General features: G+C 24.2%; 1 protein-coding gene across 1 annotated transcript in view; it reads right to left on the bottom strand.

Annotated features, from left to right (window-relative positions):
• Positions 1-17,004, bottom strand: part of LOC112602651 (regulating synaptic membrane exocytosis protein 2) — a 194,974-nt gene that overhangs the window by 24,091 nt on the left and 153,879 nt on the right. Inside the window, exons 8-10 of the mRNA XM_025350840.1 lie at positions 11,043-11,228; positions 8,648-8,794; positions 71-137 (exon numbers count right to left, since the gene is read on the bottom strand). Coding sequence (XP_025206625.1) covers positions 71-137; positions 8,648-8,794; positions 11,043-11,228 — 400 coding nt within the window. The remainder of the gene's footprint in view (positions 1-70; positions 138-8,647; positions 8,795-11,042; positions 11,229-17,004) is intronic.

The following is a 17,004-nucleotide window of genomic DNA, read 5'->3' as shown; positions in this document are numbered from 1 at the left end:
AAATGTAAACAGCAACGATACCACAAAGATAATAAGAAAATAATAAATTTTATAAAAGTATACCACTTACAATTGTGAACCACGTCTGCGTGGCCTCCATTCCTCGTCGTTGTTCATTCCCAGATTTTGCGACTGGTCTAGAAATAAAAATAAAATATGATATATTTTTTATAGTACGTAAATTGTGACTAAAATATTTAATATTTTATGAATGTATAAGTGATTTTGTGTTGATTTTACATTGTACAGAATTGTTTTTTATACTTCATTATTTAAATAAATTATACCTATAGAACGCTGTACATCAAACTTTATTTTTCGTTAAGGATAAAAGTTTTGATGACCAATTCTTTAACTAACAATTACATTTAAATTTGCATCATAATTATATGCTTATAATTCAGAATTCAGATATTACAATTGAGGGTTTACTAAGACATATTTATTTTTTATTTCTATTATTTAAATAATAAAGGAATGTTTTTTGAGGCAGTGAGTATAATTTATGGCAATGTAGAATTGTGTATTTTATTGTGAGAGGTTCATCACCTTTTGTTATAGTAGGGTAGCTCTTTGCATTTAATTACGTGTAATGGTTGGTGTGTCTGATTATTTCACTTGTAGCTATAATGTCTGAACAACGAGAAGTATTAGGCTGGGAATGGCATTTATTTATTTTCTTATATCGATTTCTTACAACAGATGCCAAAATATATTTATTTTTTTTTTTGTCCTTTTTATAACCAAGAATTTTTACTTCATTCCTATAACCATCGGAGCATACATAATTGTAAACTATGTAATTGCCGACCATACTACATTAAGAGCAACTGTAACATCAGATGCAGACGTTTCATGTTGATAATCAAAAATAATATTAGTTTACGGTTGAAATTTTAAAGATGAATTAACTTTAACTCTTAAGCATGATAAGCACAGGCTTAAGATTTATTAGTACAGTTATTAAACTAAAATGTGTAAATGCAATACATGGCTAAAAAAACTAAAAATAATACTAAATTCTTGTAACCCTTAAGTCACAGTACCTACACATTTTTTATTTCATACTGCGTACTCAGCATTTCATATTAAACAAACTATATGGTTCTGCAGAAAACTTTAATCCTGGCCTTATATAGATATTATTGTGTAATACTTTAACGAAAATGATCGTATCATGTTCAAAATTGTTCTCATTTTATAAGACATGAATGTTAGAAGTATAGATATATCATAATATAATAATATAATGCAATAGGTTTAATACTAAAGATTAGGAATAAAACGAATATTTTTTCACAATTCATATTAAACTACAACGAGATCAATCATAAGTAATATTAATCTCTATGATAATAATATGGTTTATTATTACATTTTAATATTATTATACCTATTTTAATGGCTAATGTTTTAAAAGCTTTTATGTTATTCATCTCAAAAAACCTTCCACATCGATTGACGTATGCATGTATCATAAACGCAATCAATTTCATCGCAGTCTTGTTATCGATTCCATTAACGAGTATTTATTGACTATTATGGACTTTAAACGAGATACCAAAAATTTATAAATATATACTTTTTGAAGAAAAATGAGAGATAAATTATATTATTGTATGATATACAAACTACATATTTTATTATGTTATATTTATGTTTTCCAAAGCAATGATATAGAACTGATGATTTTAAAACTCATGTTATGCAGCGAAAACTTTTTTTTTTTTTTTTAAAGTTTTATTCAATCTGTTGCAAAAAGAACAATAAGAATAATTGAGGAAGTAATAAAGTAAAGAAAAAAATAAATAAATAACAAGGTAAATAACAGAGCGTAGAGGCCTCCCAGTGAAGGTATTACAAAGAGTATTAAAATTTAGTTAGTCAGTAGGTTTCTACACCATTTGCGCTTTAGCCGTTTGGGCTAAGGGTTTCCAGGGATAGTCAAGGAAGAGATGTCGTGTATGAGTAAGTTTCTAAGGTTTAGAAGACAGTTATGGAATCTTTATAGTGTTTTTTAGCCACGTCTGCAACAAAGGGTATGGAGAGGTCATGATGGAGTGTGTGATTGCAGACGTAATATGGTGCTTTAGTGATTTGTATTAGAGTTTTGGATTGATAGGTTTGTATTTTATTGATGTTAGTAAGTTTTGCTGATCCCCAGAGCTGTATACCATAGACCCATATTAGTGTAAGTAGAATTTTTTAAATAAGAAGCTTGTTATTCAGGTGATTATGTTTGGAGGTCAGCAGGTGTCTTAGTTGGCGGCTATGATCGTTGAGCGTTAAACGTTTGGAGTGTATATGAGGAGCCCATGTGAGCCGGTGGTCTAGGGTGAGTTCAAGATATTTGACGTTTTGAGAGTAGGGTAGAGGTTGATTATTGAGAAGTAGTTGTGGACAATCTCTGGGGCTCGAAAACTTTGAAGACATAATATATTATATTACACCAGATAAGGCTTTTTTTTATTTTATTCATTAAAGCATATTTAAAATCTATACAGAAAAGTTCAATAAGTAAATTGAATAATATAGTAATAATAAAAATTACTTGATGGGCTTGAGGGGGTAAAGCCGTCCATCATCAGTACTTTTTATTTAATTTGATGGGTTCATGTGAAGAAACCGTTTTTTCTATGTTTTTGTTTTCTATTGGGCAAGAGCATCTCTTGACCATTTTCTTTTTAATCTCCTTGGAGGTTTGCTAGAGATGGTTATAGAGGACATACGAAAAATAAGAGGGTTTTGGTTTAAATGGAGTTTTGAACGGAACTTTTTATAGTGTTGAGTTGCTGATTCTTTGGCTGTTGAGATTTGTAGATCCTTATATGTAGTGCATCGTTGGTCATATACCATAGGGCTTTAGTTATTAGTCTAAGACATATCGATTTGAAGTCTTATATTAGATGATTTGGCTTGACTCCAGATTTTGATACCATATTACCAAAAAGGGGTAATAATTGTCTTGTAAATTTATATTTTATATTTTATATTTTAAACTCATTGAAGATGAGAGAAATGGACGAAGGAGATGTAGGCGTGTGTTAGATTGTTTTCTTTTAAGCTTGGTGTGTTGGGCCCAGATAAGTCGTTTGTCAAGGTGAACTCTTAGGTATTTAGTTACATTTTTAATAGAAATTTGTACATTGTTGAATGATAGTTGTGGATATTATTTTTTACTTAGATAAGGCTTAAAAATCGTTCTTGAATTTTTCTATGGTCGACAATGAGATATTATAATTTAGCTAAAGAATGCAAAATCTACAATGTTATATTCATGTTTCTAGTTAAGTACATTTATATAACGGTACTTAAATATTAGTTGATGAAAATTAATATATTTTTACATGGTAAAACACTATTAAATATATGAAATTATTAAGTAAAATGAGAACGGTTTATAAAAACACTTATTATTTCTCAATTTCAAATATTATAATATATCCAACAATATATTATAAAAATTTAAAATATTTTAATTAAAATGTTTATGTTTAAGAATTGTTCAGAGCAAAAAAAAAGTTTATTTAAACCTTAAATTAAATTTATTTTCTATTAATAAATAAATTATAGCTATGGGCATTAGTACTCAGTTATTGATATTGGCGATTCATAGAGATTATTTATTTTAATTTATATTTCATAATTAATTAAATACTTGATTTAAGACTGAAGACGTATTAATATCATAGTTGATGATGTACTAAATATTTGAAAACAAACCCGTATATTTTAATTGATATTTATAAAGTATATATAATAATTATAGATTTATAGATATTTCTTTATTTTTGAATAACTCTCATATATTTAAAGAAAATGTATATAAAAAATGAATATTTTATTTATATGTGAATGAGTTTTTAGCGTAGACCACATAATTGGTACTTTATAGTATTATTAAATTAAATTTTTATTTATTATTTTGAAATAAACCCGAAAATAATAGAAAATGTTTAAATTTATAAGCATTTAATATTATTTTATGTATAGTTGTTTATTATAAATAGAAATACAATAAATCATGATATAATATAAATTATACAGTAAATTCAGCTGTTTTGTATGATTTCTTTGCGTTGGTATATTTATATATGAAATGTTTATTAAAAATGTAATACATATTTAACCTTCGATTTTACAATGAATAATATTTCATATAAAATACATTAAAGGATACCTTATAAAAGCGTGTTAAATGTTTTATTATGGGACGATAATAAACAAAGTAGCTTTTATATATTTCACCTAGGTATAGTACAATATTTATTTTTACCAATGTATAAAATATAGTTAAATATACTCATATGTTTCTCATATTATGAGATTCATGGATTGTAATGTATTTAGAAAAATATTATAACTTTAAATTAATTTGTTATTTTTTCTGGTTAACCTTAAAAATGGAAATAAGATAGTTACGAGTTTGCAATAATGTAAACCAAAAACATAAAAACTTTTAAAATTCAGTGTGTGTACTGTGTTAATGTGTTATACTTACGTTATAATATACGGTATAATACATCATGCATTAACATTTGAAATGCTGAATATTAGTACAGTGGACGCCACTTACAAGACTCACGAATATAAAGTTCAGTCGCTTAATAAACTCAAAATCGTCTAAAACAGTCCGGGCTTATCCAAATACATTATAAAAAATTCGTTTATAAAACTCATCACTTTCGTTTATAAGTCTCAAATTTCGTGAAAAATATGGTAGAAAAATAAATATTTTTGGTAAAACTTTAGATATAAATTTAAATGATAAAATAATCGTATAATAATAATAACCAATATAAAAGAACTAAAAAAAAAAAAAAAAAAAACAGTGTACTATTTTTGCAAGTTATTATTTTATTTTTTTCAAACTAAAACGCAACTTTATTTAATCTATTATCTAGATATCTAGATAAAATCAAAAACATTAGATTTTATTTTTATAGATTTTAATTATTTACCTATAATTAACTAGAAAAAAAAATATTTCTTAAAAAAATATTTAAGTTAGACAATCTTAAATAATTAATCATATAAAACATAAATACATTTTCAATGATAAAACAGCAAAAAAGAACAATATTTTATAAGTTAAAAGAAAAACTCCATACAATAAATGGAGCCACGATTTGCAACAAATGTCGACAAAATTTACACGATTGTTGTAAAAATATTTGAACATATATATTACTTGAAAACATAGTAATGCACAATAAACATAACCATATGTGTATGTGCACACGTACTTGTATGTACATATCATCCTACAGTTACACTAAAATATTATAATAATTTTATTTGTGATACTATATATTTGCGAACAACAATGTTTCACAACTGCGTTCAGAAGCACTTGATTTTTAATATTTTTAACTTTAAACGTCCTTCAACTGTTTCATTTTTAATTTATTTTTAAAATTAAATTATGCTCCGTGAAAGCTTCATTACCAGTTAACAATAACCAAGTAATTTATAAAATAAAAAATAAAATAAATTTTAAACTTTCAATTTCTAAAACTATTTAGACTTTAGAGTCTGTATACTTTGTCACCAGTCAACATTTCATTTTTTATATTACTTTTGTGATATCAGAAAATTTTCCAAGTACAAAAAAAGTTTTGATGAAAATTTAATACGTAAACATAAAGTTATAGAAAAATTCAAATTTTGTTTAAATAATGAACAATTTGTTATTTTTTTGATATTATGTGAGGAAAATGACTGCATATAAATAAGTAACTCAAGTAATTACAAAAATTTTAAATCCTAACAAAATAATTAAGTGAAAACAAATAAACTATTAACTTTATAATGATTACCATAGGTTATAATAAATAAATCAATTATATGTGTTTATTCGTCACCTGCCACTATCATTGGTCAATATTAATTTCAAAATAGATTTTAGACATAGTAGGTACACGCTACACGCCGTAACAAAATTATTAAATACACTCTTTTTCTTTTTGTATCTTTTTACCTAGTTATATGTATAAAATAATTATATATTAAAATTGTTCTCAATACTTCAGTGCAACATATATCAACCATACAATGTATTATAACAATATACCTCGTGCTTCTGTCATTTTCTGCTATTATTTATTTTGCTTGACCCTATCTACCTAAATATTGTTCATCAAACTGTTTTGCGTATAGAAATTTTTGTTAAAATTAATTAATTTTCAGGAACAGTTTTCCAACCCAGTTGACCTGTCTGTTAATGAATCATTTATTATATTATATTGTGTAGAAATAGAACTCGATAATTAATCCCAACAATATATAGTATTTATCCACTAGATTTTAAGTTTTTGTTAGATATTGGTCAAACGTATAGAGAAGTACATCTTTTCATCTAACATATTATTATTGTTTTCCATTTTTAATTTTTTGGTTTAAAATGTTGTTAATATTTATAAAACTAACGGTTTTAATTGATTCATTTTAATATTTTTATGAAAAAGAAAAACGCATTTTAACTGATTATTGATTATTCTATTGATATATAATATATTTCAGTACACTAAAAATATTATATATCACTATATTTTTTTGAATTGAATTTTTTTTTAAATAAGACTTATTTATAAACATGTTATACTTAATTGGTAAATAATCGTGTCTTAAAATCTCAAAAAAAAAAATAAAAACAACAACAAATTCAGATAAATTTAATGGAAGTTTAAATAAATATTATATTATTTTGTAAAATTTTAAATGATTTATATTTTTAGATATTAGAATATCAAGGAAAATATCGAAAAAATACAATCCGGATAATTATTAAACAATAATATAAAATATTTTAAGCACTTATGAATTTTAGTTACTTATGGAGTCTTTTAAGGAAAATTAAAAATAAAGTTTACGCTCTTCTTACAATATATATATATATATATATATAATATAATAATACTTTTAGATTTTTTTAAATAAAATAACTTTTGTATCATTAGTTTTTCTCTATTTTTAATATTTACATGAAAACACCTTTTAAAATTGAATTTTAGATCTTCCTGTAAATTGACTATTTGATATAAAATCTGTAAATACTCCGATGATTATTTAAAACAACCAAATAGCAACCATATAGTATATATTAAAAAAAAAAAAAAATAGCAATAGTTTAATTTAGAATCAGTAAAATTAAATTATGCAAAAAACTCAGCACAATATTAATAGATGAAAAAGTAGTCGTACTTAGTAACTTTTTTCTACAAATTAACTTATATTTATCACTTATCACAACCCGATTTAATTTGAAGAAGTTACAGTATATAAATTTATATTTTCTATTTCCTATTATATTTGTTATTCATGAATAATAATAAATATGAATTACTATTAATGATGTATTTAAATAATTTTTGTAATGAAATAATAATAATAATAAAAAAAAAAAAAACAATAATTGTACACAGATATTTAACATAAAATTTCAAGCAATGTAGGTTAACATAATAGCTCATCTGAATGACCTATGTCAGTTAATTTTAATGATTACTAAATTACTTTTACTCGTTGTTTCTGCAGTTTGATTTTTTGATATTACTTTTTTTTTCCATTTTAAAATAAGTTTTTTTTTAATTAATTGAAGTATGCATACGTAATATTTTAAAATAAAACAAATTTTCTAAAACTAGCATAGATTTGTTACAAAATGTTACGGTTATGAAACCTTTGTGTATTTGCTTTGATGTATTGCAAGGTGAAAAATTCACGTGTTTTGGTTTTTTTACCTTTTGTCATTCTAACAAAAATAATGATACAAAAATAAAAAGATCTTTCTAAAATATTTTGATTACTATATAATAGTTGTGACTTTTTTTGAAGTATTTAAATTACTTTGGGAATAATATCTAGTGCTATAAATGAGTCGAATACAAATATGATATTTAGAATTTTTTTTTTTTTTGTTCTTTGTTATTAAATAAAATGACAGCAATAAAATATACGAAATTACGATGGTAATAGTTATCATCTCCATCGTAGTGCCTACTATTAAATTATTTTTCAAATTGACATATATCCTACCATAATTTGAAAAATTAGAAAACTAAAAAAACGGCTGTCTATTTTTAATAATGTTACCTTACCATATATTCCATTAATTACAAGCCATTATTGGTATATGGATTGTGACTTAACTGACCAATAGAAAGTTTATTAGATAGGTATATTATTATGTTATATGTATATAAATAGAACATAGTATTAAATTTGTAGTGTTATCTTGACACATAACCGTGTATGATAGTTTGACATAATATTATAAAGGATTTAAAATCATTACCTTTACAAATATTATCTTGTCGACCATAATAATGTCATTGTTTTGCACAATATCTAAAATGCATAATATTACACACATATCATTGGAAATCCTCACTAGATATGGTATAAAATTAGCAGTGGTGAAAAGGGTTTGGCGTGTTTTAGACGGATAAAAGTTATGGAGGTTTATTATCAGCTAAATTTGCATAACTCCAATAATCACGTGGTATATGACCCACCACTCCAGTGTATACAATACTCGCCATCAACAGCCGTTCAAAATACATCATTATAATGATAAAATAACACCCGGAAGTAAACGCGCGTGGTTCCGGTCGTATGTCGTATCATAATGGCGTATAATTTTTACCTTTTTGCTGTACGCTAGCACCGCCGCTAACGTCGTCGTCTTGCTGTATCCGGAAACTGGACCTCCGATTTACCGACGACGAACCTTGTTGCTGATCCACGCGATTTTGATATACGTCATACGCTGATGCCCGTCTCGGTAGTTGAGCTGCAAACAAAACGATCGATTAAACCACAATAATCGATGTTATAATAATATTCGAGGAACATCGTTTTATCTGGATAATCATTTATCACGATTCGACAGGAAAATTAACCGATATAACACCCACAACACGTAATGCCTATAAAATCGTTATATGCGTGTAAAATAAAAGTCAACCCGAACGCGTATAATATTAACTATTTCACAGGGCATTAGTAGATCAATCATGACCATATATAGTCGAATAATTAAAAAACTTTAGTAAAAAAAATATATATATACCAATGTAGAATTGAGTTAAGTATCTATAGCAGCTTAAAATACGTATTTATATTATTTGTTTTGATTATTTCCAAAATTAAAACAATGGTTTGTTTTAAAATATCGGAAATATCAAAAGAAACAATGTGTTGTGTAATAATAATGGATAGGTATATCGTTTTTTTTCTTTTTTATCTCGGTCTACACAATGTGTACGAAATATAATGATTTATTTTAAGCGTCCTAATTTATTTAATAAAACACTATATTTTATTATCAATTAAATGGCGGTAGTAAATAAACGTACTGGATGACTCAAAGTTTAATTATTATATAGTGCATTGTTAATTACAACTTGTGACTCATAAGCTCATTAAAATGTAAAACTTAAAATCCTTTTTGCGCTTCAAAATGTTTACGATCGACTTTTATTTATTAATCAATTGGTGAAAGTACGCCGCGTCAATGGACGTTCATCTGAATATCGAAGTGTAAAAGTTATTTTTACTTTTTATAATTTCTTATTGAAGTAATAATTAACAGTTTTGATGGGATTTCTTTGAAACAATTTTTGAACATTCTTATTACCTTATAATTATAAAAATTTTACAAAAATATTTTCATGATAGACGATGTATATAATTTACAGTTTACTTATTTATTCTATACAAGCCTTTAATTTTTCAATAACAATAATGTGCATACATTAGTGTAAAATTAAATAAAATAACTAAGCAAAAAATAAATAACACAGATTCATAGACAGAATATTATATCTTTCAACGATTTTACCTGAAAGGATTATTATATAATAATATTATACTACATTACGACATAGATATTATATAATGTGTTAAGTTATAAAGCTGCATACCCTACAATAATAATATAATCTGGTAAATAAAACCTTACGAATTGAAAACTCATTATTTTATAAGGTTTAATATATATTTTATATTTAATCACAATCGTATAAATATTTTATTAGCCAAAAAAAGTACCCAAAGTGTGACTTTTACCTTTACAGCTTTTAATATTAAATTATACTTCAGATTTGAAACAAAGCGTACATTTTCTTGATATCGATTGGAAATAGAGTTTGGTAGTTAATTTGAGAAGAAAACTTTCAATAAAATTTCCACAAATGTGAGGAAAAACTATAAAGAGGATTTTTGATTATATAAATAAATCCAAACAGATTCGATTTTAACTGAGAATAACTCAAAATTCCTTTTTATACATGATAAGATTTATCGTTGTTCTTAAATTTATTATTACCTGCAAGACAAAAATAAAATTTATATTGCATAATATCGGACTACCAGATTTTCTTATATTATAGGGCATTTCGTATTTTTTTTTCACATAGTTTTATGGTTTATGAATATTTTATTCGAATAATTCTGGGATATATTTTATGTAGTTTCTATATTTATCAAGAATTATTTTGTTTAAACTTAATTATAATTATTGTTTTTACAAAATTGTGTTTTAATGCATTTGTTTTTTTTTTATAAACATTTTTATTTGTATATTATTTTTTGAAACTTTTGTTATAAAATGTATACTATTTAAATGTTTTTATATATAATAAATATGTATATCCCATTATTATAAAATATAAAAATAATAAACCCTTGTTTATTTATAAATGTTTATACAATAAAACACAGAAATGGTTTTTTAAGTATATTTTGAGCAAGAAAAAAACAATACGCTGACATAACTTGAACCTTAAATAAACAAAACAAAATTTAAGTCATTATTTCGGCATGTAACATGTCGTTATAAAAGAAACAGCTCCAGTGAAAAGTTATGCAATGTTATTATTCTATAATTATTAATCTCACCCTCGTTTAGATATAATATTGTATCGTTTATTGGGATATGAAATATTTACCAAGATACGAAAAGAAAATTTTTTACTGTGTCATCACATTATAAGAGCGATTTATTTGAAGAATTGTCGAAATACCACAGAAATTATTACCTTGTCCTTCAGCAGTCAAAGTCGAAATGACACCCTGTCCTCCTTGTTGCCCGACGCCGGGCTTTATGTCATCGTCATAACTATGCTGTTTTTGCACCCTGGACTTTCTTCTTACCCTTTGAACAGCACCCCGTGCTCCTCTTCTCCAACGATTTTCTGCGTCGTCAGGATCATCCGTAGAATCATCTATTATATACATGCGGTTTGCAAGTATTAATAATCAACCATCTCAATCAATCATTTATAAAATTATAATGATATAATGTAAACTAGTATTCACAAAATTAATAATTAATTTTTCGTTTGCAATATAATACAATATAGCATATTTAACATTATATCAACGTGGCTAACACTTTGAATAGTCGGTATAATGCATTACATTTTAAATAATAATGTTTGATTATAAGATATCAAAAATTAACGTTTAGTATAGTTAAAATATAAAACTTATTAAAATTGAGGAATTGATTTTATTAATTTACATATTTATTAAAAATAAGACAATCATACATCGATTCGAAAAACTTAATTAAAATATTAAACTTTTTATTCAGTACTAAGAATAAATGTGAATTTATTGTTTAACATAAATAATAATTTCAACACGTAAACAAATTACAAAGGAAAGTTTTTTCATATAATTTCATTAAATACAATAATTCAAATAATTTCAAACCAAAATTTCTCAGTTAGAGTAATAAATAATAATTTTAATTTATGAAACGAAAATCCATGCCATCGTGTATATTACTGTTGTGTCAAATACTTATGTTTCGGTAAAAATATAAATATCAGTAAAACTTATTAATTTATAAATAATTGTATATACTTATATTTTTTTTTTAATAAGTTAAAACTAAATACAAAGAACTAATTCAAAATACTAATTCTATGTAATTTAATAGAAATCGATTTAGAAAATATGTTTTTTTGTACTCCATACTTTTACCATAGTAAATTTTTACTGTAGAATTTACCATATTTTATTATCAGTATAAGCTAGATAGCACTAATACCGTAATAATTTGTAGCTTTATGTAAATCAAAGCTTTTACTAAATTTTTCAATATTTATATTTTTACCTAAACATATATTTTTAATAATATGTATGACGTATGTATGTATATATAATATCATATTTCCAAGGAAAAAAAATACAACATAAAACTTTAACAGCAAGTGACTTAGAACACTTGTCTGGATAAAATTCTCAATAGACATAATATTCAACCAGATATAATAGAAAATTAAGAAAACATGCAATGCGTTTAAAATCTATGATTCATTATAATGTTCAGCTTCTTGGAAAATATGCAATAGAATACCCGCCTAATTGAAAGTCCGTGACTTTGAATCTAAATTTCATGTATAGTTTTGTTTATTTGCGATTTAATAGACGATTATACGAGTTTGTCGGATGAACTCAGAAACTTTGAAATTAGGGTCAAAAACATTTCCTAAAACAAAATCGAACAAAAATAACGAGTTTGCAGGCGTCACGACTTAGGTGAAATAATTAATTTTCGAAGTGCACCCAATAAATTTTCTACCGTAATATACAATATTATATTTTTTTTACGTATTAAAAAGTTATTAATTGAATAAATAATTTTTAATGTTAATTTTTCAATGAAATAATCTCCTAACATTTGCATTTTATTAACGCTGGTGATTTTATTTATAATTATATAGTTTGCGATCTTTCAAGTTCTCGTGTTCGTACAATCAACATAATTTTCAAATTACACTAAAACAATATGTGCTGCAGATATACACTGGGATTCGTCAAAACCCAAATTCCTGGAGTTATGATTATATTATATCGATGTTAAATGTATATATGAATTAACCATACGTATAAAAAAGTAATATATACATATTTTAGAACAAACATATCAGTATGATAATAATACGATCGATAGACCAAAAATAAATCGTTTAAGCACAGTAGAGGGTATTTTAATAATGATACCATTAATTAAATAAATATTAATTTATTTGTTCGGTAATCACATATCTCATTATTACATGATAAAAATATTAACACATCTTAGTCAACTTGTTTGCGATATTATTATCGTTGTTATATTATACTTTCATCTAACATAATATCATTATTATTTAGGCATATATATATAGTATGCGAGCTGCACCAAAATATAAGTTGTGCACCTACATATTTATGTGTAGTATAGGGATACAATAAAATAAAACGCAATAATACAGTAAAAACTTAGACCCTGCACTTATCTTCATTGAAAAAGGTACGTTTATACCTTATTAGGGCTGTAAACAGCTTTTCACTACTATAATATATGCCCACGCACGCCAATTATTCGAGTTTTTGGTACTCGATGCTTAACCCGTGAACCTAAAACAACCCTAAATGTATAAAAAACCACGTTGAGTTATATATATTATTAGCGATAATTTTGGCAGTTGCTTATCTATACAGTAACGTTCCCAATTGACTATATTATTATTACTATTATTATTATTATTATTATTATTATTCTGTTTTTTATACTTTATAAACATTTCAAATTAAGAATTAAGATATTTAAGTGTTAGGTTCATCAAAATTACCAACACTTACAATTCAATGTTCTTTGATGTACAGAAACTTATCAATCTTCAATAAAACGTTATACATGAACTTGGCACTATAATTTTAATATGGGATAATCAAGAATTGGGTTTCAACAAAAGTAAACAAGTAGGTAATTTCGAGTTCTTAAAAAAAAGATGTTCAAATTGCATAAAGCATCCAATAAGCCCATGTGAAATGTTTGTATAACTCTATGTATATATATATATATATATATATGGTAGGCAAATTCACGTACCTATCTAAAAAGATTGCTTGAAAGTATTTAGGGTGAATGATTTACCTATATTAAGACTATATGCTGTACTATAATAATACGCGTTATCAAAATCTTAAAAATATAATATGGATTACTATAATGTTTTAATGAAAATTATTATGAGTGACAAAGAAATAAATGTTTTAAAATACGATAAAATCAGAAACCGGTTTCAATGAAAAATAAAATTAATCCGGTTGAGAATTTTGACCATATTATTGTTAATTTAAATCGACGATTTGAGTCTATGTTCTTGAGTAATCATAATTAATGACTATTTACTTCTACACATCAAATTAACTAATTAAAACATAAGAACTGGCAATTTTTTTGTAAAAAATTCATGTATGCTATGATATGAGTTATTGTAAGTTAGTTTTCTAAACGTGGTAAACACTGGAGTGTAAAGGGTTTAAAATTTACATTCGTATACGTAATCGTGTATTTTATCGTTAAGCATTTGATGAATATTTATAGTTTATATTTTCTAGGTTTGATCTCAATATTACACATAATAATATATTTTTCATAATATGTTATAATTCTAATCAATAATAAACTTTTTTTGTGTATTTCCGGGACATTTAAACAATTTTTGTTAACAATTTGATTTAATAGTTAAATAAACAATCTAACAATTAAATTCTGAGTTTTAACTTAAATTATTAAGGATAATAGTCCACAAAAAGGTCAATAAAATTGTAAATGTGACGTATTTAATTTTGTTAGAAACATACTATATATATTCAAAACTTTTAACTGGAGATCAAACTTATTAATAATTTCAACTGACGTAAATATCAATAAATCGATCACCTATAGCCAATATTTAAATCTATTAAACTTTCAGATACTTATTTAAAAATATTTTAAATACTTCATTCTTTGAAGAAAATATAAATAGTTAATGTATCGGTATTATAATAAGACATTGATATCATGCAAATACATGATAAGAAAATAAAATAGTTAATTATATAGTGATATATGAAGTACGGGACACGATTGAAAGTTGGGATAAATATAATTTACATACAATAACTTAAAAGGTTATTATATAGTTATAAATTATATTATATAACTTTATTTAGTTATTTTATTTAAGGTTCTTAAATAAATTAAACTAATATAGTATAACTTATACAATAATTTTATAACCTCAATAATTAACACCTAACTTAAAAAAAAACAACTTAATAGAAAAATTTTAGTTTCTAACTGATTCAATAAGTGGATGCTAGTAACATGAATAAATAAAAAGTGTACGCTATAATTAATTATTATTATTTTTATTTATTTTTAACTATATATCGATTATAAACTTTAAAATCTAAATCATTTTAATTGAAACTTGACGACTCTTTTAATTTGAATTATATAAAGTTATAGATACATATATTAAAAGTTATATGAACTATATTAGATTTAATAGACTGGTAAAACGATACTAAATAGATTTTGTACTAAATTCTTGTTGAGTGTATGAAAGTTTTAAATCACTGAACTATTCTCCAATTCTCAGAATGAACAAACGTCAGGTATATGAGAATAAGTTTACAGCAATATATTCCTATAGATAAAATGATAATAAATATTTTTATTATCTTCATAAAATCATCAATGGGTGTTTATTCTATTTTAATTGTTTGATTTTTATTTAGACGTCTGTTTATAGTTATTAAAATCAAAAACGATAAGAATAATTTAAATTATCAATAATTAATTTTGGCATCAAAATAAACGTTAATATTAATATATTAACACATTTAAGTTTAGATTACGAAAATTATTTTAAACAACAAATGATGCCATATCAATTTAATTTATAATTATTAAGATAATCATTTAAATAATCATACGTTATTTATTATTTTATTTAAACAAATCCGCCCCCTCCCAAAAAGAAGATATTGAATTTAAATTTTAGCTAAGTTATAAAATTGAGAACTATGATTGTTATTTAATTATCTTCAATAAAATAACATTTGATTGCTGTACATCAATTGTCTTTAATTTAATTTTTTAAATGGAAAAATAAATTTTCAAGTGTTAAAAGTGGTTTTCTACTAATGATTTATTTACATTCTTAAATTCTATTGTTTAAGGTTATTAGTATCAGGTTAGGTAAAGGAAATGTTTATGCTAAAAACCTTATAATCAAGAGGATTTGTGCTGATCTTCAATAAATATTGAAAGATGGTTTTTAGTTTCACTCGGTGATCGATGATTGATGTCTAAAATTTAGTGCTGCCACTATAACCATTGTAAATATTTGGACAATAGAATAGGGAGACCATTTGTCGTTAGTGCCGATAGAGTTACGGTAAAAGTGAATGCGTCACATTGATTGTCCATCCTTCACAATATATCGTAAATAATATTCACGTCTATCGTCTACATAGTAGATGAAATTTACACAGTATTGTTACTTTTACTTTAATTATAATGATTTGAAATTTAGTATTTAATAATATTTATAATTTATGATAGAGTTGTGAAATTTATTTACAGAATTTATAGTAATTGACCTAACAATATTTTATAACAATAAAATAAATGAATACTAGAAAATGTATCTTTTATACCTTAAAGCTTTGTTACTTGAATAAACTATAATATTTTAGGTATGGTGTACACATTTATTTTAAATGAAAAAAAAAAAAACTAAAATATTATAAGAAATTAAAATATAGATAACAAACTTTAGACATCTTGAAATATCAATATCTTAAGATAATCAAATGTAATTATTAGTATCATTTATATGAATATACTAGAGAATAAACTTATTTTAAATTTAAATTTATTTATTTTTATTTAGGTTTCATGACAATGTTTGGATATAAAACAAATATATATATATAGTATATACATAATTTATAAATCAATACAATTTTACATAACTTATAGTTTACTTATAATTTTTATAAATCAATTTATTAATAATAATTTAATACTTTTCATTAAATAAATAAATAAATTTCCTGATAAACTACATTTAATTTTAATGAATATAATAAGTTATTGTATGCAAGCAGTTTTAATGTGGCAATACAAACTTCTGTCGTTCAAATTTAATTTTTTTTAAATGT

This window comes from Melanaphis sacchari, unplaced genomic scaffold, assembly GCF_002803265.2.
Source record: "Melanaphis sacchari strain LSU unplaced genomic scaffold, SCAv2.0 Contig8_pilon_pilon, whole genome shotgun sequence".
Taxonomy (NCBI): domain Eukaryota; kingdom Metazoa; phylum Arthropoda; class Insecta; order Hemiptera; family Aphididae; genus Melanaphis; species Melanaphis sacchari.
The sequence above is the reverse complement of the archived record's forward strand: the minus strand, read 5'-3'. Positions and strand labels throughout refer to the sequence as shown.